Raw genomic sequence first — 25,944 nt, forward strand, 5'->3', positions numbered from 1 at the left:
TCAGAGATATTTTTAAAACTTAGTGCTAATTTTCCAATCGCCAAATAACATAAAAGTAGAATTTAATTGACTTAAAGTAAATAATAATTTATTAAAAAACTGTCAAAATACAAAATCCTTCTTATATTAAGTGGCGATTGAGAAGTTAAAAACCTACCTTTTTTTTTTTGTAAATTAATAAATAATTATTTAATTAATTTTGAACACTAAGAAAGGCATCTCGGTTATCGTTTATTCAGTAACTTTTCCTCTTTCATAAACAAATTATTCTGTTAAATGTGGAAATCATTGGAGGAGGCCTAGATATTCAGAGAACTGAACGTACTGTGGCTGAAATGATGATGATGATGAAAAATTTTTCGCGGCACCTTAATTCTGCTTAAGTTATTATTTTCCAATTACAGTTTAGCTACAATCGGTCCAGCCGTTTCGAAGATTAGCCGGAACGAACAGAAAAATTAAAAATGTGTATTTTTACGGCTGCTGGGCCAAGATCCATGATGTGGTCAGACTGGACAGTTCGCTTGCCTCCTTTAGACAAAGTTAATTTATGACAGATGATACATTTTTGTCATCGCTTCATGATCGCAAAGCGAAGTAACATAGCACCTACTTAAAAATGTAGAGCCAAGAGATTCTGGAATTAAAACATTCACGAATGTAACTTTACTGAATGCTTTTATTAATGTCTCTTCTATCTAAGTATACTATCTTTACTAAGTTCTTCATTGAAGACTCTATCACGTAGTGGAGCCGTTTGAACCAAGGCAGAGGCGAGATGACGGTTGAACATGAGACGATGATTTAACGATTAGACGACTTGACTCCTCTCATTTCATCTCCACCTTGTTATAAAACGGACCAACTGTACTAGCAACCAGCGAAACATGACCTCCGAGCCGCTTAGAACACCTCCTTCCTGAAGTTGAACCCGAACTGGTCGCACTTGACCCTCAGCACGCGCGCCAGCTGCGGCGGCCCGCAGTAGAACACCGTCACTTTGCCCTTGTTCTGTTCCTGGAGTTGTTTGAACACTTTGTCCCAGTTGGGGCGGCCTGCGTTTGTCCTGGTCTTCAGGCCCGTGATGAGGTCGCGCTTTTCCTGATGATGGAATGGCAGAAATATAGTAGCAAAGAAAATGCAGGGTCATTCGTTTCGTTTGATGAAGGGAACAATGAGGGGCTACCTTAATGCGCTAGTAAGCACAAGCTAGTTGGCGTTACTGTGAGCGCGTAGTTTTCTGCCAGAATCGAACCCGCAGCAGTTCCTAGCATCGAATGGCTCAATGACCAAATCACCAAATGCGACGCGAGACCGAAAACAACAAGCCATAACTTGTCACTGGCTATGGTCTTCAGTCGTAGTCATGATCTATGTCTATCCCATCCTTTAAAAACCTGATAGATTTTTATTTGTTTTCAGATCTGCCCTGCTACCTGCTACTTCATCATGATCGGGAACAGTCCCAAAGGAGGAGGAAACTTCCTTGCTAAACTGAAACTGTGATTGTTTTGTGATTGCCCTGTCTTCACCTGGATTTAGATGGTAATTCTTCCCTTATCCCTTCCCAACTTTTGTCTTACCCCTACAAAAATACAGTACCTTTTCGTGCAGCAAGTCGAGGGCTAGCTGCAGACCAACGGCCTTCATATCAGTGCGCTGTAACGCGCTCGTGATATACATGTGCATCTCCAGGAACCGCTCGCCGCCCAGCTCAGCTTGTTCCATCTCCAGCTGGGACAGGAGGGACACGAACCACTCAAATGAACGCTGCTCACGGTTGATCCAGAAGAAATCCACCTGCAAAATCGAGTTGTTAAAGGGAGCGCTGTATTATTATCGTTTATTTTGTTTGTATGTGTGATACGTTGGGTATTCAATTGGTTTAAAATATTAATAAAAACACACCCCTCCCATACCTCCCTACTTCTAGAGATAATATATGAACTAGCTTGACCCGATAAAGAAATTTTAAGAAAAAGAAGAACCATAGATGGCGTCTTACAAATAGTTGCTTACTATGTAAATAGATGGCGCTAAATTGTATATTTAATTGGTTTACAACAATAATAAAAACACACCCCTCCCATACCTCCCTACTTCTAGGGATTGTCTTTATTAATAGCAGCACACGCAGATGTAGCGCCATCTATGGTTTGATGTATGAACTAGCTAGTCCTGATAAAGTGAAGAAAAGGAGAACCATAGATGGCGTCTTACAAATAGTTACTTACTATGTAAATAGATGGCGCTTAATTGTATAATTAATTGGTTTAGAACAATAATAAAAACACGCCCCTTCCGTACCTCTTTACTCCTATAGATTGTCACAGCAGCATACGCAGATGTAGCGTCATCTATGGTTTAATGTATGAACTAGCTTGTCCCGATAAAGAAGTTTGAAGAAAAAAATTAAAAATAACCATAGATGGCGTCTTACAACGCAGATATAGCGCCATCTATGGTTTAATGTATGAACTAGCTTGTCCCGATAAAGAAGTTTGAAGAAAAGGAAGAATAACCAGAGATGGACAACGGAAATGCAGCGCCATCCATGGTTTAATGTATGAACTAGCTTATTCCGATAAAGAAGTTTCAAGAAAAAGAAGAACTATGGATGGCGTCTTACAAATAGTTACTTACTATGTAAATAGATGGCGCTTACTTGTGTATTTAATTTGTTAACAAAAATAATAAAAACACACTCCTCCCGTACCTCTTGTCCTAATAGCAGCACACGCAGCTGTAGCGCCGTCTATGGTTTAATTTATGACGCGCAGCTGTAGCGCCATCTATGGTTTAATTTATGACACGCAGATGTAGCGCCATCTATGGTTTAATTTATGACGCGCAGATGTAGCGCCATCTATGGTTTAATTTATGACGCGAGGCTGTAGCGCCATCTATGGTTAAATTTATGACGCGCAGCTGTAGCGCCATCTATGGTTTAATTTATGACACGCAGATGTAGCGCCATCTATGGTTTAATTTATGACGCGCAGATGTAGCGCCATCTATGGTTTAATTTATGACGCGAGGCTGTAGCGCCATCTATGGTTAAATTTATGACGCGCAGCTGTAGCGCCATCTATGGTTTAATTTATGACACGCAGATGTAGCGCCATCTATGGTTTAATTTATGACGCGCAGATGTAGCGCCATCTATGGTTTAATTTATGACGCGAGGCTGTAGCGCCATCTATGGTTAAATTTATGACGCGCAGCTGTAGCGCCATCTATGGTTTAATTTATGACACGCAGATGTAGCGCCATCTATGGTTTAATTTATGACGCGCAGATGTAGCGCCATCTATGGTTTAATTTATGACGCGAGGCTGTAGCGCCATCTATGGTTAAATTTATGACGCGCAGCTGTAGCGCCATCTATGGTTTAATTTATGACACGCAGATGTAGCGCCATCTATGGTTTAATTTATGACGCGCAGATGTAGCGCCATCTATGGTTTAATTTATGACGCGAGGCTGTAGCGCCATCTATGGTTAAATTTATGACGCGCAGCTGTAGCGCCATCTATGGTTTAATTTATGACACGCAGATGTAGCGCCATCTATTGTTTAATGTATGACGCGCAGATGTAGCGCCATCTATGGTTTAATTTATGACGCGCAGATGTAGCGCCACCTATGGTTTATGACACGCAGATGTAGCGCCATCTATGGTTTAATTGATGAACTAGCTTGTCCTGATAACGAAAGTTAAAAAAAAGAAGAACCATAGATGGCGTCTTACAAATAGTCAATAGAAGGCGCTAAATTTAAAATTTAATTGGTTTATAACAATAATAACAACACCCCTCCCACACCTTTCTATAGATTGTTTTGATAGCAGCACACTCAGATATAGCGCTATCTATAGTTTAATGTATGTACTAGCTTGTCCCGTTAAAGAAGTTTGAAGAAAAGGAAGAATAACCAGAGATGGCGTCTGACAAATAGTTTCTTATAGTGTAAATAGATGGCGCTAAATAATATATTTAATTGGTTTACAACAATAATAAAACACACGCCTCCCCTACCTCTCTGCCTCTATAAATTGTCCTAATAGCAGCACACGCAGATGTAGCGCCATCTATGGTTTAATGTACGAACTAGCTTGTCCTGCTAAAGAAATTTGAAGAAAAAAAGAATCATAGATGGCGTCAACCAGAAGGGATAACGCAACCTACCTAACGCACCTCCGTCCGTAGTCATACAGTGAAATGAAAAGTCCTGTCAAATGTATTAAAACTGGATAGGATAAGGATTGATCAGTAGGAAGAATGAAGCTGGGAATCCAGACTCTGCTACTGTTCCGCAGAACTTCGACTTGGAACTCGGCCCCGTAGAGGAACTAAGCACATTCAGTCGGCACCTCGGACTCGGAACTCGGCCTTCGGAACTCGGTCTCGACAACGAACGCGGAACACTTGGCCAGGAACCTTGGGTCACGGAACTCGGCCTCGGAGCTCGCACTGTGTTACTTCAGTGTGCTTACCATGAGTTTACGTAAGGTGAGCTCGCTAGCGAATACGTCAAAAAATTCTATGAAGATTTTATTTCTTGAAAGTAGCCGCTAGAGGCGCTGCACAATATGTCATACATTTAAATGTCATTTTTTTACGCAGTCGCTAGCGAGCTCACCTAACGTAAACTCATGGTAAGCACACTGGACCGTCTGTTTAGAGCACGGAACCAGTCTCGGAGCTTTGGAACTTGAACAGAGGTCTTGGATTCCAGCTCGGGAAGATGGGAAATGATGGGTTAAGCATGGTAGATCAGGGAATGTTAATAACAGTACAACATCAAAATATTTTTTTTGTTTTATTAGCATTATTATTAATAATAAACCATAAATATCCCGTTTCGATTATTTCGTGGTTTACTTACCTTTTCCGTGATGCTCTTCAATGTAAGGATACAGATAAGCTTGCCATAACTAGCAAAATGGCATTGTACTCATCCATCTATAGCTTTAAATTATACTAAACATAAAAAATAACAATACTTACACTGTTTTATTACTCGTATAACCGCTAACATAATCTTGAGTATCAGTCAATAAAAACAATATTTTAGAATTAACACTATATTAAGCATCTGGAAGCGGGCAACGCAGGAACGGTAAAGTCCGGTCGCCGAGCACGTAATTCTCGCGACTGTGCGACGGGCGGCCGCAGTGAGTGAACGAGACAGATAAGGATGGTTAGCTTGGGGTCATTGGACGAAATTCTACATGCTCGGCGACCGGCCTTTAGTGCTTTGCAAATGCGACTAACACGAGTTAGTAGCCGTGGGCGAGGGCCCTTAGTGGACGTCCTTTGACTGATTGACGCATTACCGGTCGTTGTATTAATCCTTGAGGTCTTCGTCGAGTAGTTCCTTAGCTGAAACTTAGTAAAGCCGAACGTCCACCGCCGACTAAACTAAATGAAAACTAAACTCAGTGAACTATGCTAAGCTAAACTAGAACTACGTTGTCCGTCCACCAATAAATAAGCTAAAACTACGTTAGTGGTGGTCAGTTTGTGCTAAAGCCTGGTCCGTGAGCACGTAGAATTTTGTCCAATGACCCCAAGCTACCCATCCTTATCGCTTGCTCGTAATAATATTGCTGTCGCGACTGTGCGACGGGCGCCCGTAGTGAGTGTGCGAGCGCGACAGCAACATAATTACGCGCGAGCGATAGGGATGGGTAGCTTGGGGTTATTGGACAAAATTCTACGTGCTCACGGACCAGGCTTTAGAACGTCAAGTTAACCTAGGTAAGTTAGTTCCACTTAGCTGAAGCATTTCACGTAGCTTAGCTGGCATAGTTTACGGTGGACGCACATGAAAAACTGGCTCAACTATGCGAGCTAAGCTAAACTAACTTACGCCCGTATTGTGTGTGCCCAAGTGAAGCAGCAAATCGAACGCACGGCGTTGAATAGAGCTCTGTGATTGGTTCGTGTGTCACCCTGTGCGTCCACGTGCACTGTGAGACCTCATAGTAATGTTTGTGAATATGGGCGTTAGTTTAGCTGGCGGTGGACGTTCGGCTTGATGATGAGATTTTCAACCTCTGCCTCACCTTCTTCAGCGAGGTCCCGTGGCTCGGCGCAGCGGTGTGGAAGGCGTGCTTGCAGCGCGGACACACGGCGCGCGCGGCCCAGTGCCGGCACATTATTGTCGGCCGTTTGGTGTAGTGGTTCAGAACGGACTACTATGCCGAGAGGTCCCGGGTTCGATTCCCGGCCGGGCAGAAATTGAAATGATGAATTTTAATTTCTGTGTCGGGTCTGGGTGTGACTATGTATAATATGTATGTATTAAAAAAAAAGTATATAAGTAGTATATCCGTTAAGCTAGCACCCATAACACAAGCATTAAGTTGCTTACTTTGGGCCTAGCTGGCGCTGTGTGAAATTGTCCAAAGATTATTTATTTATTTATCTATTATGGCTTGCAGGATGGACGCGAAGGGAGTGACGCCGATGCCCGCTGGCTCAACTAACTTAGTTTAGCCGGCGGTGGACGTTCGGCTTGATGATGAGATTTTTAACCTCTGCCTTACCTTCTTCAGCGAGGTCCCGTGGCTCGGCGCAGCGGTGTGGAAGGCGTGCTTGCAGCGCGGACACACGGCGCGCGCGGCCCAGTGCCGGCACATTATGGCTTGCAGAATGGACGCGAAGGGAGTGACGCCGATACCGGCTGGCTCAACTATGGGAGCTAAGCTAAACTAACTTAGTTTAGCCGGCGGTGGACGTTCGGCTTGATGATGAGATTTTCAACCTCTGCCTTACCTTCTTCAGTGATGTCCCGTGGCTCGGCGCAGCGGTGTGGAAGGCGTGCTTGCAGCGCGGACACACGGCGCGCGCGGCCCAGTGCCGGCACATTATGGCTTGCAGGATGGACGCGAAGGGAGTGACGCCGATACCGGCAGCGACCAGCGCCGCGTGCTGTGCGCCGAAGATGTGGGAAGACGCCGCGCCGTACGGACCGTCCAGGAATATCTGGGATAGACGGAATAGTCATAATGAGGGCTATCGTTTTTATACTTAGCAGTTGGCACCCCTGGCGATTGACAGGACCTTACTCTACAGTGGCGCCATCGTGATGAGTGCAAATGCGATAGTCCTCCTACCACTTTAGCACTCACCAGTTGGCGCCACTGTCTTCGCTACTAGCAAGTGACAGGACCTTACTCTACAGTGGCGCAAACTGGTGAGCGCTAAAACGATAGCCCGCATTGGTCTTTTATTTTCTGCAAACAGACTTTTAGAAAACGCTTTTACTCGATTATAGATAAAAAGATACTCTTCTTTGTACAGTCAGTGTCAAATGGTTCGTGACAAAATAGCCAAAAAGTTCGCAACACATCTCTGAATGAGGGTTTTCGCGATTGAAGAATCCGCCAGATGGCATGGATGGATTTTGACATATCTGTCAATGTCATGTCAAAAATAACCAATCACGCAGCATTTGGACCTCGCGTCTACGTATTGCCATCTGACGGATTTTTCAATCGCGAAAACCCTCATTAAGGTCGTGTTATCAACTTTTGGCCACTTTGGATGTCACCAACTATTTGACGCCGACTATACACAACAAAAACAGACAAAAGACAAATCAATTGATGAACTCCATTACCAAGTGAGAATACCATTGTTACTTAGATAATACAAAAAAAGCTTTTGGCTTTAATGTAGTTAGTTCGAAAGATTATCTAGAGATGGCGTTGTATGTTGTTTACTTCGCGATACTATCAATTTTTTTAAAGAAGGCACTTTGAGACTTCTAAATAAATTGAGTTTTATACTGAACTACTACTTGTTTTATTAACTTTTTGACTACCTATCCTCACCGGGCAAACACATAGACCCAGTTGTAGTAAAACATTACCTACCAAAATATTTTTGTAACAGTTGATAAAGACAAGAAATGGCTCGGAAACGTGGCCTCTCACTATAGGCCTTATACAGAAGCTCAAAGTTGCACAGCGTGCTATGGAGAGGGCTATGCTTGGTGTTTCTTTGCGAGATCGAATCAGAAATGAGGAGATCCGTAAACGAACCAAAGTCGCTGACATAGCCCGACGTATTAGCAAGCTGAAGTGGCAGTGGGCAGGGCACATAGTACGCAGAACTGACGGCCGATGGGGCAGAAAGGTTCTGGAATGGAGGCCGCGCACCGGAAAACGCAGCGTGGGACGTCCACCTACAAGGTGGACCGACGACATCGTAAAGGTAGCAGGTAAGCGCTGGACGCAGGCCGCTACCAATCGATCAATATGGAAAGCATTGGGGGAGGCCTATGTTCAGCAGTGGACGTCCTATGGCTGAAATGATGATGATGATGATGAGTCGCTAGTGGCGAGCACACCTTAACGTAAACTCATGGTAAGCACACTGATCATCTATTAACTGACCTCCAAAGGTTTCCCAATGGGATAGTCCATAGACGTCCCGTCACTCGAGGATTCTGACGGGCTCACCACGTTGATGACCGGCTTGTCAGCCACCGACTCCACGTCCTTGTCCGGCGACAGGCTCTTTGACAACCTTCTTCTAGCTGTAACAGATTATTATTATTATTTTATATGAATTTTACAGTGAGTTTTCTTTGTAGTGTAGATGATCTACAGCGAGTGTGTAGAGTGGCTGACCAACAGTGATTATGGAATAATAATAATAATAAATACTGTTTATTGTTTATTGCGTCCCTGGTGACGCTCTTTTCAAAATGGTTCCTACAGAATACCAGCATCATGTTCTTTACGGAATATGATAGGAAGCTGAGTAGGAGCCATTTTGGTTCAACAATTCATTTATAATTATTATCCAAATTGTGTTAAATTACTATGTTTGAACCAAATAAACAATTTTTCTTCTTTCTTTCTCTTTATTGCACACCAATGAACAGAACAGAAAAAAGAAACACATGGACAGGTACAACTAGGCGGTCTTATCGCTAATAATGTGAATGTGAAGTAAAGGAATGTGAGTTATCTACAGTGAGTGAGAAGTGAGGATAGATAGATAGGATAGCCAACAGTGAAAATGTGACTGAGCTACAGGGAGTATAAAATTAAGTTGACCTACTGCGAATAACTTTTTGTGACCTGCTGCGAGTGACCTCCTGTGAGCAACTACCTGTGGAAGGATGCGCGGCGCGCATTGCGCGCTGTGACCTGCTGTGTTCTGGTCACGTGGTGCGGGCAGCGCGACGGCAGCCGGCTTGGTGCGCAGGTAGCGGAAGGAGTGCGCGAGCGAGTGACCCGCTGTGACCTGTGACCTGCTGTGACTCGCTGTGACCCGCTGTGACCCGCTGTGACCCGCTGTGCCCCGCTGTGACCTGCTGTGACCGACCTATGGTGAGTATGCTGTCGTTGCTACGTCGCCGGTCCTGGTCACGTGGCGCGGGCAGCGCGACGGCAGCCGGCTTGGTGCGCAGGTAGCGGAAGGAGTGCGCGAGCGAGTGACCCGCTGTGACCTGTGACCTGCTGTGACTCGCTGTGACCCGCTGTGACCCGCTGTGACCCGCTGTGACCTGCTGTGACCGACCTATGGTGAGGATGCTGTCGTTGCTGCGGCGCCGGTCCTGGTCACGTGGTGCGGGCAGTGCGACGGCGGCCGGCTTGGTGCGCAGGTAGCGCAAGGAGTGCGCGAGCGAGTGACCCGCTGTGACCTGCTGTGCCCCGCTGTGACCTGCTGTGACCTACCTCATCATCATCATCATCATTTCAGCCATAGGACGTCCACTGCTGAACATAGGCCTCCCCTAATGCTTTCCACGTTGATCGATTGGTAGCAGCCTGCATCCAGCGCTTCCCTGCTACCTTTACGATGTCGTCAGTCCACCTTGTAGGTGGACGTCCCACGCTGCGTTTTCCGGTACGCGGCCTCCATTCCAGAACCTTGCTGCCCCATCGGCCGTCAGTTCTGCGTACTATATGCCCTATGTGACCTACCTATGGTGAGGATGCTGTCGTTGCTACGTCGGCGGTCCTGGTCACGTGGTGCGGGCAGCGCGACGGCAGCCGGCTTGGTGCGCAGGTAGCGGAAGGAGTGCGCGAGCGAGTGACCCGCTGTGACCTGTGACCTGCTGTGACCCGCTGTCACCTGCTGTGCCCCGCTGTGACCTGCTGTGACCTACCTATGGTAAGTATGCTGTCGTTGCTACGTCGCCGGTCCTGGTCACGTGGTGCGGGCAGCGCGACGGCGGCCGGCTTGGTGCGCAGGTAGCGGAAGGAGTGCGCGAGCGAGTGACCCGCTGTGACCTGTGACCTGCTGTGACCCGCTGTGACCTGCTGTGCCCCGCTGTGCCCCGCTGTGACTCGCTGTGACCTGCTGTGACCTGCTGTGACCTGCTGTGACTCGCTGTGACCCGCTGTGACCTGCTGTGACCTGCTATGACCTACCTATGGTAAGTATACTGTCGTTGCTACGTCGCCGGTCCTGGTCACGTGGCGCGGGCAGCGCGACGGCGGCCGGCTTGGTGCGCAGGTAGCGGAAGGAGTGCGCGAGCGAGTGACCCGCTGTGAGCTGTGACCTGCTGTGTCCCTCTGTGACCAGCTGTGACCCGCTGTGACCCGTTGTGACCTGCTGTGCCCCGCTGTGACCTACTGTGACCTGCTGTTACCCACTGTGACCCACTGTGACTCGCTGTGACCCGCTGTGACCTGCTGTGACCTGCTATGACCTACCTATGGTAAGTATACTGTCGTTGCTACGTCGCCGGTCCTGGTCACGTGGCGCGGGCAGCGCGACGGCGGCCGGCTTGGTGCGCAGGTAGCGGAAGGAGTGCGCGAGCGAGTGACCCGCTGTGAGCTGTGACCTGCTGTGTCCCTCTGTGACCAGCTGTGACCCGCTGTGACCCGTTGTGACCTGCTGTGCCCCGCTGTGACCTACTGTGACCTGCTGTTACCCACTGTGACCCACTGTGACTCGCTGTGACCCGCTGTGACCGGCTGTGACCTGCTATGACCTACCTATGGTAAGTATACTGTCGTTGCTGCGTCGCCGGTCCTGGTCACGTGGTGCGGGCAGCGCGACGGCAGCTGGCTTGGTGCGCAGGTAGCGGAAGGAGTGCGCGAGGGCGTGACCCGCTGTGACCTGTGACCTGCTGTGCCCCACTGTGACCTGCTGTGCCCCGCTGTGACCCCCTGTCACTTGCTGTGACCTGCTGTGCCCCGCTGTGACCCGCTGTGACCTGTGACCTGCTGTGACCTGCTATGACCCACTATGACCTACCTATGGTAAGTATACTGTCGTTGCTGCGTCGCCGGTCCTGGTCACGTGGTGCGGGCAGCGCGACGGCGGCCGGCTTGGTGCGCAGGTAGCGGAAGGAGTGCGCGAGCGCTCGCAGCTGAGGGCTGCGGTAGGCGCCGGTGACTCGCGCTGAGCGAAGCGAGCGCAGGTCGAAGCTGTTCTCCGACTCGGAGCGCATGTAGTCGCGTAAGCTGTGAGATATCAACATCAGGTCATTTATTCTCAGAGCGTTGTTTATGCCCGTTTTTACCATCAATCCCTAATTTTTAAGTGACCCCTCGTTCGTTTCAGTCGAAAGACCTCCATTGCTGGACAGAAGCCCTATGATTTCCACAAAGACCGGTCCTGCGCTGCTCGCATCCAGGTTCTTCCCGCGACTTTCATCAGATCGTCGGTCCACCTAGTGGGAGGCCTGCCCACGCTGTCTTTCGGCTCGTGGTTGCCACTCAAGAACTTTTCTGCCCCGGCGAAAAATTTTTTAGCTCTACGACCTATGTTATCTGCCCACTGCCACTTGATTTTAGCAACTCTGCGAAGTATGTCGGTCACTTTGGTTCTCCTCATTTCTGATTCGATCCCGCAGGGAAACTCGGAGCAAAGCCCGCTCTATCACCCTTTGGGGGACCTTGAGCCTTCTTATGAGGCCCATTGTAAGCGATCAAGTTCCCGAGTGACGACCACGGGCCGGAAGACGTAGTGTGGGGGAGGCCCCCCCACTAGGTGGACTGACGATCTGGTGAAGGACGCGGGAAGTGCCTGGATGCGGGCAACGCAGGATCGGTGGTTGTGGAAATCCTTGAGGGAGTTCTTTGTCCAGCTGTGGACATCATTAGGCTCATACGAACGAAAGAAAGGGAAAGATCGCCGCACTTTCGTGAATGTTGTAAGAGGTGACTAAGGGACAAATACGTGAACATACGGCCTCCCCAAACCGTCTGGCCAGCGTGAGGAGTGTAGGTAGGAAGTCAAATCCACCATTTGCCTCAGGTAAATTGGAAAGAATCGTATTTCTGCAGTTGAGCTTAAAATACTTGATGATGCAGATGAACCTCCACGAAATATATTGAAAAGCAACTTACACTAGCAGTCTCTGTTTCTTTTTCTGGTTGTTCATCACATCTGGCATCGAGCGGGACTTTTCCAGTTTCTGCGGCGTTAGGAAAACAGCACTACGCACCGCTGGGGATAACACTGAAAACACCACATTAGCAGATTTATTATTGAACTCAAATAAAGCCACTAAAACAGGTGAATAAAGGAACGATGAAATATTAATGGGGAAACAGAAGTCCTGATGAGTGTTTTAACATACCAGAACGATAGATACGTACGACCAACACGTCATCGGTCTCACAAATTAGCTAGGTCTCACAAAATCTGTAGAAATTTCTGGTTGCGGAATCTTAAAACCCTACCTTTAAGGTCTCCATTGGGCTTCTCTTCCTCGATGCTGAAGCCGTCATTCACGTATCCAACCGGCGAGAAGTCCACGGAGCGCTTCTTGAGCCCCAGCGAGCCCTTGCGCTTGCTCACGTTGCTCTGGCTCGAACTGGTGCGGGCTACTTTACTGCCGGATGGATGAAGAAGGAGTTTGAAAATTTTTTTGGTTTGGTTCTTAGACATCAAGCCTAGCAGACTACAAACTTTTAGCCGGCCTATAGTTGGTTCGGCCACAGAATAATAATAAGTACCTACTACGTACAGAAGTTTTACTTCGCGAAGGTATTTAAAAAATGTATGCTCAATGTCATTAACAATATGGTGTAATTTAGCCTGTCTCAAGAGTCAAGCACCATTTTGTTGACAAATTAACGTCAGTGATCGGCACTGCGCCGAAGCTATAGGGCTGACTTCGGTAAAATGATGTGACGTGAGGTGCCAAACTGCGGAAAATGGCGGAGGAAATACATGATTTAGCATGAATTATCATGAATAATATTAACTACTTATTTACCTCTCAGTGTCTTGAGGCAACTTAAAAAAGTACATTCTGTGTTTTTATTATTATTTAGGCAGTTAAATATTGCACAGTATTTAGTACACCATTTTCTTTATTTTTTTCCATCATACACAAGAATACGCGTGCGTGAGTCAATGTTCGCTCGTATGTGAGGCCTTGTCGAATAGTATCCTGTAGGTGGGCCATCGTGCGTGTTTTGTTTTCGATGTAAACTCGCGGAGATGAACAGGCCTGGTTCGGCTTCCAATTTGTATGAGGAATCGGCCGATACCAAATCGGCGTAATGTGCGCACTTCCATACATGTTCTACATGATCATACTGATTAACAGCCCAACCAAACTATCAGCCGACAAAAAGTCTGCAGTCTGTGGGGTTTCTTTACAAGAATGCAAGATGGAACAAGTATCTAAATTGAGTAAGAAAAATATGCTTGGGATTAAGTTGTGTACTGCAACAGCGTTTGTTATAATTTCATGAATAGACAAGAATTTCATGAATAGTCACAAACTTCTTTACCTACATGATAGTTGCTCCAAGATGTACAGCGATGTCAACAACTGTAGATGTGGATGTAGTTAGTGGAAATTTTAATAGTGTTGACCGCTTAAGATACACATTTCTGAGCATTTACTGGTGAAGGTCGCGGTAAGAAGCTGGATGCGGGCAACACATGACCGATCGTTGTGGAAATCTTTAGGAGGTATTTGTTCGGAGAATGTCATTTGGCTGAAATGATGACAACTTTATAACAATGAATGGAAATGGACTCACTCGTGCACTGCGTTAGAGCCGTGCAATCTTGCGTGTTCCTGCTCGAAGTACTCGTACAGGCGGTTGGTCCACTCGCCCACGCCGCGCACGTGCAGCCAGATGTGCTCTAGAAGAAACAATAATACGTTACAATGAATTTTCACGATACAATGAATACAAGAAATACCTGTAGGAAAACAAAGGTAACCGACCATTGTTCGCAGAGTTACCAAACTTAGGCCCGATTCGACAAAACTTTTATCCGAGAATAACTCCTAGTATAACTGGCACATTTACAGTTTCAGTATGGAAAATATGTCAAAATGACAAGTTTATTCTGAGATTAATATTATTACTCTTGTTTGGTTGAATCCATCCCAAGAGCATATAGTAGTTAGCTTGTATAACTGAGCTGAGTTGTTGAGGCAGAAAATTTTTGGAGTGACGAAAACATATTGGTGGACTACTCGGTGGACCGACGATCTGGTAAAGTCCGGGAATTATCTGGATTTAGGTAGCACAAGGATCGTTCGTTCTCGAAGCAGTGATAGGGTTAACACTGAAAAGTGTAAAAGTGCTTTTTAACTACTACTTTGCTTTTTAAAGACTACTTGCAAAAATATTCCCACCGCTGCAACTCCTGTGTAGCCAGGATCTACAACTTGACCGCCAATAAAAACTTAAGTAACCAGTGACGGTCAAGTTTGTCCGGGGGAAAGTTGAACTGTCATTGGACCCGCAACGAAATTAATCAGAAGAACATAGCCTAGGTAGCCTGCAAAAATAAAATGAGTTTAATCTGACTCACCGGTCTGTTCAGGTGCACTACTGATGGTGAAGGGATGCCACTCGTAGGCGGCGACGGCCGGCACGTTCACAAACACGTAGTCGCCCGCTCGGAACTCGAAGTGCGGCGGACGCTTCACCACCAGGTGTGTGACGCGCGATGGAAGAAGGATACCGGAGGATATGTAGCTCTTGCCGTGTTCAGACCTAAGGGGAATAAGGAGGAATTTGGTGAAACCCATTTTGATGCTCGTTTACTGTCAAGTCCACTTTTCAGTGCACCAGAGACTGACAACTTTAAGACTTGGAATTTGTGCCATAAACATTGGTTTCATTAACCACTGGCCCATAAACCTGATCGATTCCATTAACTCAGGATTCCGGGATTTGTCACCAAGATGAGCACATAATAAAAAGATAGATAAATGCACCAAAGTGAGATACACCAAATACAAAGATAATATAAAAAGAACATGATTCTTAGCTTGAGAAAGAAAATTCTTGAAGCTGTACGCTTAGGTGGTGCCAGTTTGTGGTTTTTGATAGCAGGAGGGACTGCTATCAAAAACCAAAGAGCCAATTTTAGATTTTAAGTGACACTCAAAAGAATCGTTGGATGGCAACCAGAAACTTTAAAGGTACAGATTGTAAATAAGATCAAGAATACAGCATATCACCACACCAATAAGGAGAACCAACGACCTCATAAAGGTAGCAGGAAGGCGCTGGCTGCAGGCCACTACCAACCGGGCTCGGGCGATGTGGAAATCATTGGGGGAGGCTTATTCTTCTACACACCGAGGTGGATACAACTTTCTGCACGATCTCCCGCCATCTCTCTCTGTTGGCAGACTGTCTGGTGTAGACACATACGCTGTCTCCCATTGACACTATACACGTCTGTGGCTGAAATGATGTGACCTCACCTCATCCACACGAGGCGCACGACCCGTTCGATGACGTAGACGGTGCCCGGCAGCACGAACCACTTCCAGAAGTTGGGCCCGTGGAACAGAAGCAGCACCCAGAACGGGATGTACAGCAGGTGCGTCCAGTAGAACACCTGATATCATAAAAACAGAAAATCATGTAGGTATTTGTTTATTTATAACAACATTTGACACGTGATCAATGATGATTGTGATGTTTTTTCCTTCTTCCTCTTATTCTGTATCATCGGTTTATTCTGATGTCAGATCAAATACTTTAGTGGGTGTATAACAGCAGGGCGATGCAATCTTAGCGATTAGGGAAAACCAATCTAAAAACCCGAGTGCGAGGTCAGTCACTATTCACATAATATATACGTTAAAATATTTATGCATGTACTGTACGTACAGTACAATAGAAATAGAGATGAAATTTGAAATAGAAGAAACGGGACTATTCCCACCTCTCGTTCCCACCACTGCAACTCCTGTGTAGCCAGGATCTACAGCTTGACCGCCACAAAAACCCAACCAATGAAGGTCAAGTTTGTCCCGGGGGAAAGTTAAACTGTCATTGGACCCGCAACGAAATTAATCAGAAGAACATAGGAGAGTTCGAAATTAAGGTTCGACTTCCCTCCATTGCAAAGCGGATGACAGGTGACAAACAAAGGTTTAAAACCTTTAAGAAAAAGATTATGCACCACGGACAATAAATTAAATTAAGGGGGCCTATCTTATGAGCAATTAGCAACTACCTGCCAATAATATTTTTCACAAAATCGCTTAAAAGCACGGAAATTTTTCCTTGTCGCGACAAGATCGGTGTAATAAATTGCGGAAACAGATGTATGTTGTATTGAATTAAGCATTATATCACGTTCATGTTTCCAAAGATCACACTCCCACAAGATATGATGGGTCCGATAGTTGTACGCGTTTACAAGACGATGGCGACACATTTGTTGGAGATAATGCTTCGCTACGTGTCCTTTTTCCTACACTAGGCGGAGAACGTTGCGTTAAATTGCTACGGAGAAACACTTCGTTAGCGACGTCGACGGGTTGATCGTTGAACAGAGGCATGACGGACGAGTTTTTAGTCGGGCGCAATGGAAACGCGCACCGCTGACGCAGCGCGCTTACGGTCGACCCGCCACCTCGGTTGGCGCGGGCCGATTTTATCAAACACCCGCAACGAGAGAAAATAAAAAAGATGTTTACTCACCGAATATTTAACCAGAAAACACAAACGAGGCGATAAATAAACAGAATAACTTACAGTTTCCGTAGTTCGTGTCACATACAAACCGATTATTACACTCACAAACACTTATAAGCGATTTATCTATTTTTATAAGCAAAAACTCCCGAGAGCTCCGTACGCTAGCACTACACCGTGCGGGGCGGGGGGGGAAGCACGAAATATTTCACGTTGAAATAGAAGAAGTGGATGTCGAAGTGGAAGTCGAAGTTACAGTCGAAATGAAAACTGAAATGGTGATCGAAGTTGAACTTGTATTGGAAGTCGCAGTCGAACTAGAATAGAAAAGGAAATGGAAGCAGAAGTAGAAGTTAAAATACACGACAAGGTAGAAGTAGAAGTAAAAATTAAAATAGAAGTGAAACTGAACCTCACCTCAAAACTCCCCCCTCGCCTAATACACGGCTGGCTGCAACCGAATACAATGGCCAATACTAGGCACAGCGCAACACCCGTGGGGTTGGCGCAGCCTGACACCAGACCGAACAGCCCCGGCCGTGACGTCAGCAGCCATTCGTTCAGCGTGTAGTTATTGGCGTTGGTGATTGGGTCGTTGACCACGATTAGACCTGGGAATAAAAACTCATTTATTTATGCATGTAGGCTTTAAAAAAGCACTTTTACATGTCCCAGTATTAACCCTACCACTGCTTCAGGACAATAAATGGGCCAGTGCTGAGAAGAAGCAGCGCAAGAAACTCAGTCACATACTAATAGTCGTTGTAATATTTTTTTGGTTTTGTGAGCGGACTGGTTAGACGGTTTGTTAACGTGGTGCAGTAATTCGCTTCACTGCTTCTGCCGCTACTCACGTTGGAAGATTTAATGAAGGCTACTGACAACGCCATTCTTGTGGCGGAGTTTTGGGCTGACGCTGTCTAGTTTTGTTATCGACACAAGAAGAAGAAATTGTTTGTTTTATGTTAAACAAAATAGAAATAAGTTAAAGCAGCCCGCCACCAGCCCGAACAGCCCCGGCCGTGACGTCAGCAGCTCGTTCAGTGTGTAGTTGTTAGCGTTGGTGATGGGGTCGTTCACCACGATTAGACCTGGGAATAAGTTCATACTAGTTTTGAAGACTTGTTTTTTGTGACAACGACAAGGTGGAATAAAATGGAAATCAAAATCAAAATGGAAGTAACTACACTCGCGAGCAAAACTATGGAATCACTTACATGAAGTTGTTTTCACGCGAACTTGTGTACTAACGAATTTGTTAGGAACAAAAAAAGTGGCACCATTTTAAAGATTAAACTTTTATCTTTAAATTGATACCAGTATTTAAAAAGATATCCCGGCTGATGTGAAGAAGTAACGAAAAAGACATGTATGAACTGTTTGATACGTCGCGAGTTGCGGCCTATTTACCCCCTATCAAAGCATGCGTTTTTAGATTTTTGCTTTCACACGTTGATTCATAAACATCTCCGCTTCTTTTGACACTTTACCTGGGATTCTACACCTTCAGAAGCAGCACAAATCGTTGCACTATTGCAAGAAAGGCTCAGCCAGCGGGCTGTCGCACGTCAGCGCCACATAAGCCAGTCCTGGGTTTCGAAAGTTTCAAGACGCTTTCGGGAGACTAGTGGCTTTATCCCGAGACCAGGTTCTGAACAGCGCCGGTGCACATCGCAGAGGGAAGACCGTTTTTACATGTCAACCTCTCTATGAAATCGTCATTTGACTGGAATCGATGTCCATCAAGAGCTCAGAAATGTTCGTAAGATAGCTGTTAGCGAGTGGACAGTTCGTCTAAGATATAAGCAATAGAATTTGACTCCAAAAAGGCCTGCCACAATCTCAAAACTGACGGCAGGTCACCGATAAGCACCCTTTCAATTTGCTCGTAAACATCTCGATGTTAAGTCGAGCAAGCCACCCCCATAAGCCACTGTTTCAGCGACAACTTTTTTTGTTCCTAACAAATTCGTTAGTAAACAAGATCGCGTGGAAACAACTTCATGTAAGTGATTCCATACTTTTGCTCGCGAGTGTAGAAGTGAAAGTCGAAGACGAAAAATTTGCCGATTCTTCGCCAACCCGCCTGCCAAGCGTGGCGATTAGGGCAAAACCCTCCATGGTTGTACAAACTTCAAATTCACAACAGCAAAATCAGTTCACGTCTTTTTCGTTGCTTGTCTCCGAATTCCGCATCATTGGAAAAAGGCACTTACTGAAGTTACAAAGGTGCATGATGGTATGAACCACGCTGTATACAGTGTGAGTCACGTTAAAGTGTACATATGAAAATAGATGAAACTAGATCTATTTTTATCGACAAAAAAGGGGTCAAAAAATTTTTGAGATTTTTTTAAAAAAAATTATAGAATTTTTTTTCTTCCTATTACTTATTGTAAAGAAAACGTAATAACTTTTAAACTAAGCGGTATATCCTGATAAAATAAAAACAGTAATAATGCTAAATAACAGGCAATACTAAAAAAATACATGAAATACCTAGAAAATGCCAACAAATAATAAAAAATGATACTTTTTGAAAAAAATCTGCTAAAAAATTCGTATTTTTTTGGTTATTTGATAAATTTCTCCAAAAAATGCCCCTAAAACAGGTAGTTTTTATTACTTTTTATTATTCTCTGTCGTATTACTTTTGTAAAACCAAAAATTGCATGTCTCTATCCCTATCACAACGTTTGCAATGATCGTTTGAACTAAGCCTCTCCGGGCGCGCCATTCAACGCTTCATTAACAACGGAACTGAAAGTGACTCTAGATTTGTAATTTTGATAAAGACAAGTTAGATTTTAAATAAAAACAAAAGATTTCGAAGTAAAATAAGCATTTGAGTTAAAATTAAAATTGTCTCTACCTGTAGCGGAGAAAAATGTGGTGGCAGGCCTTTGTTCAAACGATCATAGCAAATGTTGTGATAGGGATAGAGACATGTGATTTTTAGTTTTACAAAAGTAATACGATAGAGAATAATAAAAAGTATAGCCTGACCAGGAACATAAAAACCCTGGCATAGAGGCGCGTCAATTGCATTTGATAGTGCAACACTGAGTACAGTCGTACCTATGTTAAATTAATAGGCTAACTTTATGTATCAGGATTCAGGATTACGGGCTAATTTGATATTTTCATAAATTAACGAAAAAATATTATTATAGGTAACCTGGTTTAAATAAATTAAATGAAACCATCAATCGAGCTAGTAGGATTTATTTTATTATTCATCAATAATAAAATTCAGAACTCGAATATTCAACGGCAATGTTTGCTCATGAACGCTTCAAACTCGGTACTTCTTTCCCAATTCCATAAAATTCAACACTTAGAAAGTGACAAATAATTTTAAAATAGGTAGTTGAAACAAACCACAGCTAATTTTCATAGTGGACTGTACTATGCGATAAACATGTCAGTCAATTTGACAACCTTTGACGGAAACATTATTCAATGAAAATATTGTCCGAACCCTTAGTATTTCTCTTCGACAAATACTTTAACACATTGTAAACCACTTTTCTTTCACGACTATAAAAATATTTTAGCAATTTAATTCACAAAATCAATTGCGCACAATTAAAATAAAGTTTGTTTACACTTTGACAGCAATAGACTGACATGCAAGGTGACATGACAATGAAGTTTTCAGTTACTGTTGCCATTAAAAGAAATTAGTACCATTAGTTTTCCGCAACATGGCGAGGGTTTTTATGTTCCTGGTCAGGCTATAATAAAAACCATATGTTATAGGGGCATTTTTTGGAGAAATTTATCAAACAACCAAAAAAATACGAATTTTTAAGCAGATTTTTTTCAAAAAGCATCATTTTTTTTATTTGTTGGCATTTTTTGTGTATTTTTTGTATTGTTTTAGTATTACCTGTTATTTAGCATTATTACTGTTTTTATTTTATCAGGATATACCGCTTAGTTTAAAAGATATTACGTTTTCTTTACAATAAGTAATTGGAAGAAAAAAAATTCTATAAAAAATTAAAAAAAAATATCAAAAATTTTTTGACCTCTTTTTTGTCGATAAAAATAGGTCTAGTTTCATCTATTTTCATATGTACACTTTAACGTGACTCACACTGTATAGCCACGAGTACCCCAGTGAGCTTGTGCAGGTAGATGTGGTGGTCGAGCGGCAGCGCATCCTCCTGTAGCTAGCATGATGACATCATCTTTGGCCGATCTGAAAAGTCCTTCAAAAGTGGACGACCCGTAGCTGTAATGTTTAACTTACTGAAGTTGCACAGGTACATGATGGTATGAACCACGCTGTATATAGCCACCAGGACCCCGGTGAGCTTGTGCAAGTAGATGTGGTGGTCGAGCGGCAGCTACTAAAGGTCATTAGAGAAGATCCATGTCCATCATGACATTCTATGACTGACATGATGATGACGAAATGTTTACTTTACTGAAGCTTCGACTTACTGAAGTTGCAAAGGTGCATGATGGTATGAACCACGCTGTATATAGCCACCAGGACCCCGGTGAGCTTGTGCAGGTAGATGTGGTGGTCGAGCGGCAGCGCGGCGGAGAGCAGAAATAGCTAGACGGTTTAGCAAATAGAGGAAGGGAAGAGATTAAAAGAAGTCGTTGGATACAGGCTGCTTCCAACCAGCTGATCTGAAAAAGCTTTCAAGAGTAGACCACTCTTGGGTGGCTGTAATGAAAATGAGGTCTGACTTACTGAAGTTACACAGGTGCATGATGGTATGCACCACGCTGTATACAGCCACCAGGACCCCGGTGAGCTTGTGCAGGTAGATGTGGTGGTCGTGTGGTGTGGATTAGCAAATAGAGGAAGGGAAGGGATTAAAAGAAGTCGTTGAATACCGGCCGCAGTCAACTGGTCAATCTGGAAAGGTCTGTGATCAGCAGTGGACGTCTTGTGTCTGAAATGATGATGGCGAAATGTTTTTCTTCGACTTACTGAAGTTACAAAGATGCATGATGGTATGCACTACACTATTATAGACAGCCACCAGCACCCCGGTGAGCTTGTGCAGGTAGATGTGGTGGTCGAGCGGCAGCGCAGCTAGCATGATGACGTCATCTTTGACTTACTGGATGCAAGCTGCTTCCAAAAGGCCGATCTGAAAAGGCCTTCAAAAGTGGACGACCCGTAGCTGTAATGATGATCTAATATCTGACTTACTGAAGTTACAAAGATGCATGATGGTATGAACCACGCTGTATATGTATAGCCACCAGGACCCCAGTGAGTTTGTGCAGGTAGATGTGGTGGTCGAGCAGCAGCAGACGCCTTGTGGCTGACGATGGTGACTAATTGATGATGCTAATGTTTAACTTACTGAAGTTACACAGGTGCATGATGGTATGTATGACGCTGTATATAGCCACCAGTACTCCGGTAAGCTTGTGCAGGTAGATGCGGTTGTCAAGCGGCAGCGGACACCTTGTAGCTGTAATGATGATCTAATATCTGACTTACTGAAGTTACAAAGGTGCATGATGGTATGCACCACACTGTATATAGCCACCAGCACCCCGGTGAGCTTGTGCAGGTGGATGTGGTGGTCGAGCGGCAGCGACTAAAAGCCATTGGGAGAGATTCTTTGGCTGCATAATAGTATGCACCACACTATAGATGGCCACGAGTACGCCAGTGAGTTTGTGCAGGTCGGTGTGGGGCAGCATCTTAAGTCATTGAGAGGGGAAGGATATGATATAATTTCAGACTTACTGAAGTTACACAGATGCATGATGGTATGAACCACGCTGTATACAGCCACCAGGACCCCGGTGAGCTTGTGCAGGTAGATGTGGTGGTCGAGCGGCAGCGCGGCGGAGAGCCCGCGCGCGCGCAGCTGCGTGATGCAGTGCCGCAGCATCAGCACCAGCACCCACGCGCAGTTGAAGTTCAGGCACTGGCCTGATGGAGAGAATGGAAAGGAATATAATTTATTTTATTTGAATCCAGTGCAGCAGAGCAGAATACTAAGGTATTCTGATCCTCAGTGTGCTTACCATGAGTTTACGTTAGGTGTACTCGCTAGCGACTGCGTAAAAAAATGACATTAATTAGTATGACATATTGTGCAGCGCCACATACTTTCAAGAAACAAAATCTTCATAGAGATTTTTGACGTAATCGCTAGCGAGCACACCTAACGTAAACTCATGGTAGGTACACAGATCACTCCTAATCATCCCGTGGATTTCTGGAGGAATACAATAGAATGAATCAGAGTCAGAATGTTATTTTTGTACGAGGGCTGCACTAAAAGTATCGGGAATGGAATATTTCCACTGCTCCTATCATATTAAAATCTTTTTAATTGCAAACTCCTTGATTTTAAAAACCGAATACTATTTATTTAATTAAAAAAAGATTCTCGGTCTTATCACAAGGTCTTGTGAAACTTGTTCAGTCGTTGAGAAAATGGAATTGACTCGATAAAATTCAAGAGCGACGATTTATTATGACTTTCGGAGTGGTTTAACACAAAACCAGTGTGTTGACCGGATGATTTCTGCATTTGATAATGAAGCCCCACTCCAAAACCACAATTTATCGCTGGTTTGCTGAATTTCACCGTGGACGTGTCAAGCTCAGTCATGATGCCCGTCAAGGTCGTCCAAAAACTGCAGTCACCCAAGAAAACGTTGATGTTGTGCGTAAGCTGATTGAAGAAGATCGACATGTGACATACCGCGAAATTCAGGCAACCTTAGACATTGGCATGAGTCAAATACAAATAATCTTGCATAAACAATTAGGTGTAAAAAAGTTGTTTTCCCGATGGATACCGCATTCGCTCTGTGAAGAGCAAAAAGCGGCTCGCGTTACTTGGTGCGTCAGAACTCTCGGAAGATTACATGCAGGATCCTCAAATGCTGTATACAACTTCGTATCAGGTGACGAATCCTGGATATACGCGAACGAACCCGAAACAAAAAACCAGTCACGAGTTTGGGTGTTCGAAAATGAGTTAAAGCCAACAAAAATTGTTCGTTCACGGAGTGTTGCAAAAAATATGGTGGCCACGTTTGTCTCCAAAACCGGCCGTATTGCGACTATTCCTCTTGGGAGACAAAGAACGGTTAATGCAGAATGGTATGCTAGCATTTGTTTGCCACAGGTCGTTTCTGAACTTCGTAAAGAGAACTGCAACCGCCGCATCATCCTCCATCACGACAATGCGAGTTCTCACACCGCGCACAGAACAAAAGAGTTTTTAGAGCAAGAAAACATAGAATTATTAGAGCATCCACCATACAGCCCCGACCTAAGCCCTAATGATTTCTATACTTTCCTTAAAATAAAGAATACATTGCGTGGTCAGAGATTTTTATCACCTAAAGAAGCTGTGGACGCCTACAAAACGGCCATTTTGAAGACCCAAACTTCCGAATGGAATGGTTGCTTCAATAATTGGTTTCGTGTATGGAAAAATGTGTCAAATTTCGCGGAGAATTCTTTAAAAAGCAATTAATACATTTTTAAATAGTAATGTTGTTTCACTTCCTTGATTCCCGAAATTTTCAGTGCCGCCCTCGTATTTGTCCCAGTGCAGCAGAGCAATATAGATTAACTTCCAATCTTCCCGAGGTTTTTGTGAGAGGTGACTAAGGGCTCTTTCAAATAAGATATTTAAAGTCGTACATAGGCTAATAACCGTTTGCAGAATCGCAGACGAAAAATTGTTTGATAACTGCATTCTATTCAAAAAGGGCCCTTCTGGTGTACTGTGACAACCTGGATATTCAACATCAATTCTGGATATTCTGCCATTTTTCTCACTCATCTCTTTCTCTACATTTATTTTCGAACGCCTCACGATTCTATTGGGATAGTGCCATAGCGTCACAGGGCATCGCGACATACAGTTTGGGAAGCCGTGCTTATAACAATATTATCAGCTAATACTAGTGATAAGACTATGCTAACTGATGATATGTACAAAAAATAATATTCACTCACCACAAGCTCTCGCCACAATGACGAATCCATGGTGATGTCTATACTCAATAGCCCTCGACACGAAGAGCCCGAGGTTGACCAGGAAGAACACCGCCAGATACCCCACGAACACGTAATTGTTCTTGAAGTAGGGCACCGAGAGCTGGTAGGGCTTTAGACGGTTGAGGCGCTGCAGGAAGGACGTCGGCTCTGGAGTTGGTTTTGGGGGGACGAGCCACCGGTCTATACTGGAAAGTACATAAAGTAATATAATTATTTTTAGTTGGTAACTTTTGATTACCCCTATTATATGGTGTGGAATAGATAAGGCTTAGGCGAAAATCAAACCACCTATCTTCGGAGACAAAAAATAATAAAAGGGGTAAAATTGGGGATGAAAGTATTCTTAGAAATACTTTTGATTCTCAACAGTTACAAAATAACAAGGAAATCATCGCAGGCAATGCTACTGTGGTATGGTACAATTGCCATAGCTTGTGTTGCCAGCAGATTCAGGCTAACCTGAATTTGATCGCCAGATAACTCAACCAACAATGGCCAAGTTTTGTCCCATGATTCCATTTTCATTCGAATAGTAATTACTTACCTGATGAATAAGTTCTCCAAAAGCCCATCATGCTTGGACAGCTGATGCCTTAGTGCCTCAAACGTGATGGCGCCTGTAAGATGTGGTGTAGTAGTTCGAAGGAAAACGCCCGAAGATGGAACAACGTAATTTATTGCGATTCGAAAAGTTACACGGACACGGATAAAAAAACTATAGTAGTCGCGTGCGATGTCGCGCTCGGATGGTAGCAGACTGACTTTTAAATTTCAACGCGCACGGAGCAACATCGCTCGCGGATACCCACATTTGGTACAATAAAAAATATTCAAACCATACCGATACAAAATAACGAAATAACGATATGCATATCGAAATACCAGTTATTTTAAAATTAACGTTATAAAGTGCGCGTCGTCAACACGCCCCACCCCAGTGCTGGCTCAGCACTCATCAACAATAGGAATACGTGCGACGCGCGCGGCAGATCTTTTAAAGATACCTGCTTTAGTTTTAACCTCGACCAATCTCACT

The 25,944-nt window shown here is 44.4% G+C and overlaps 1 protein-coding gene across 1 annotated transcript; it reads right to left on the bottom strand.

The window, feature by feature from the left end:
- On the bottom strand, positions 1–25,525 carry Nox (NADPH oxidase; the record flags this gene model as incomplete). Its single annotated transcript, XM_028312152.1, has 14 exons — positions 1–1,101; positions 1,603–1,800; positions 6,783–6,992; positions 8,408–8,550; positions 11,232–11,440; positions 12,329–12,440; positions 12,665–12,816; positions 13,982–14,087; positions 14,769–14,953; positions 15,673–15,809; positions 17,315–17,508; positions 22,626–22,814; positions 24,867–25,093; positions 25,453–25,525. Coding segments are annotated over 14 exons (2,333 nt in total), but the record flags the coding sequence as incomplete, so codon positions are not given.
- Between the last annotated feature and the right edge of the window lie 419 nt (positions 25,526–25,944).

Source organism: Ostrinia furnacalis, unplaced genomic scaffold (assembly GCF_004193835.3).
Source record: "Ostrinia furnacalis isolate ACB-3 unplaced genomic scaffold, ASM419383v2 OfSCF3824, whole genome shotgun sequence".
Lineage (NCBI taxonomy): Eukaryota > Metazoa > Arthropoda > Insecta > Lepidoptera > Crambidae > Ostrinia > Ostrinia furnacalis.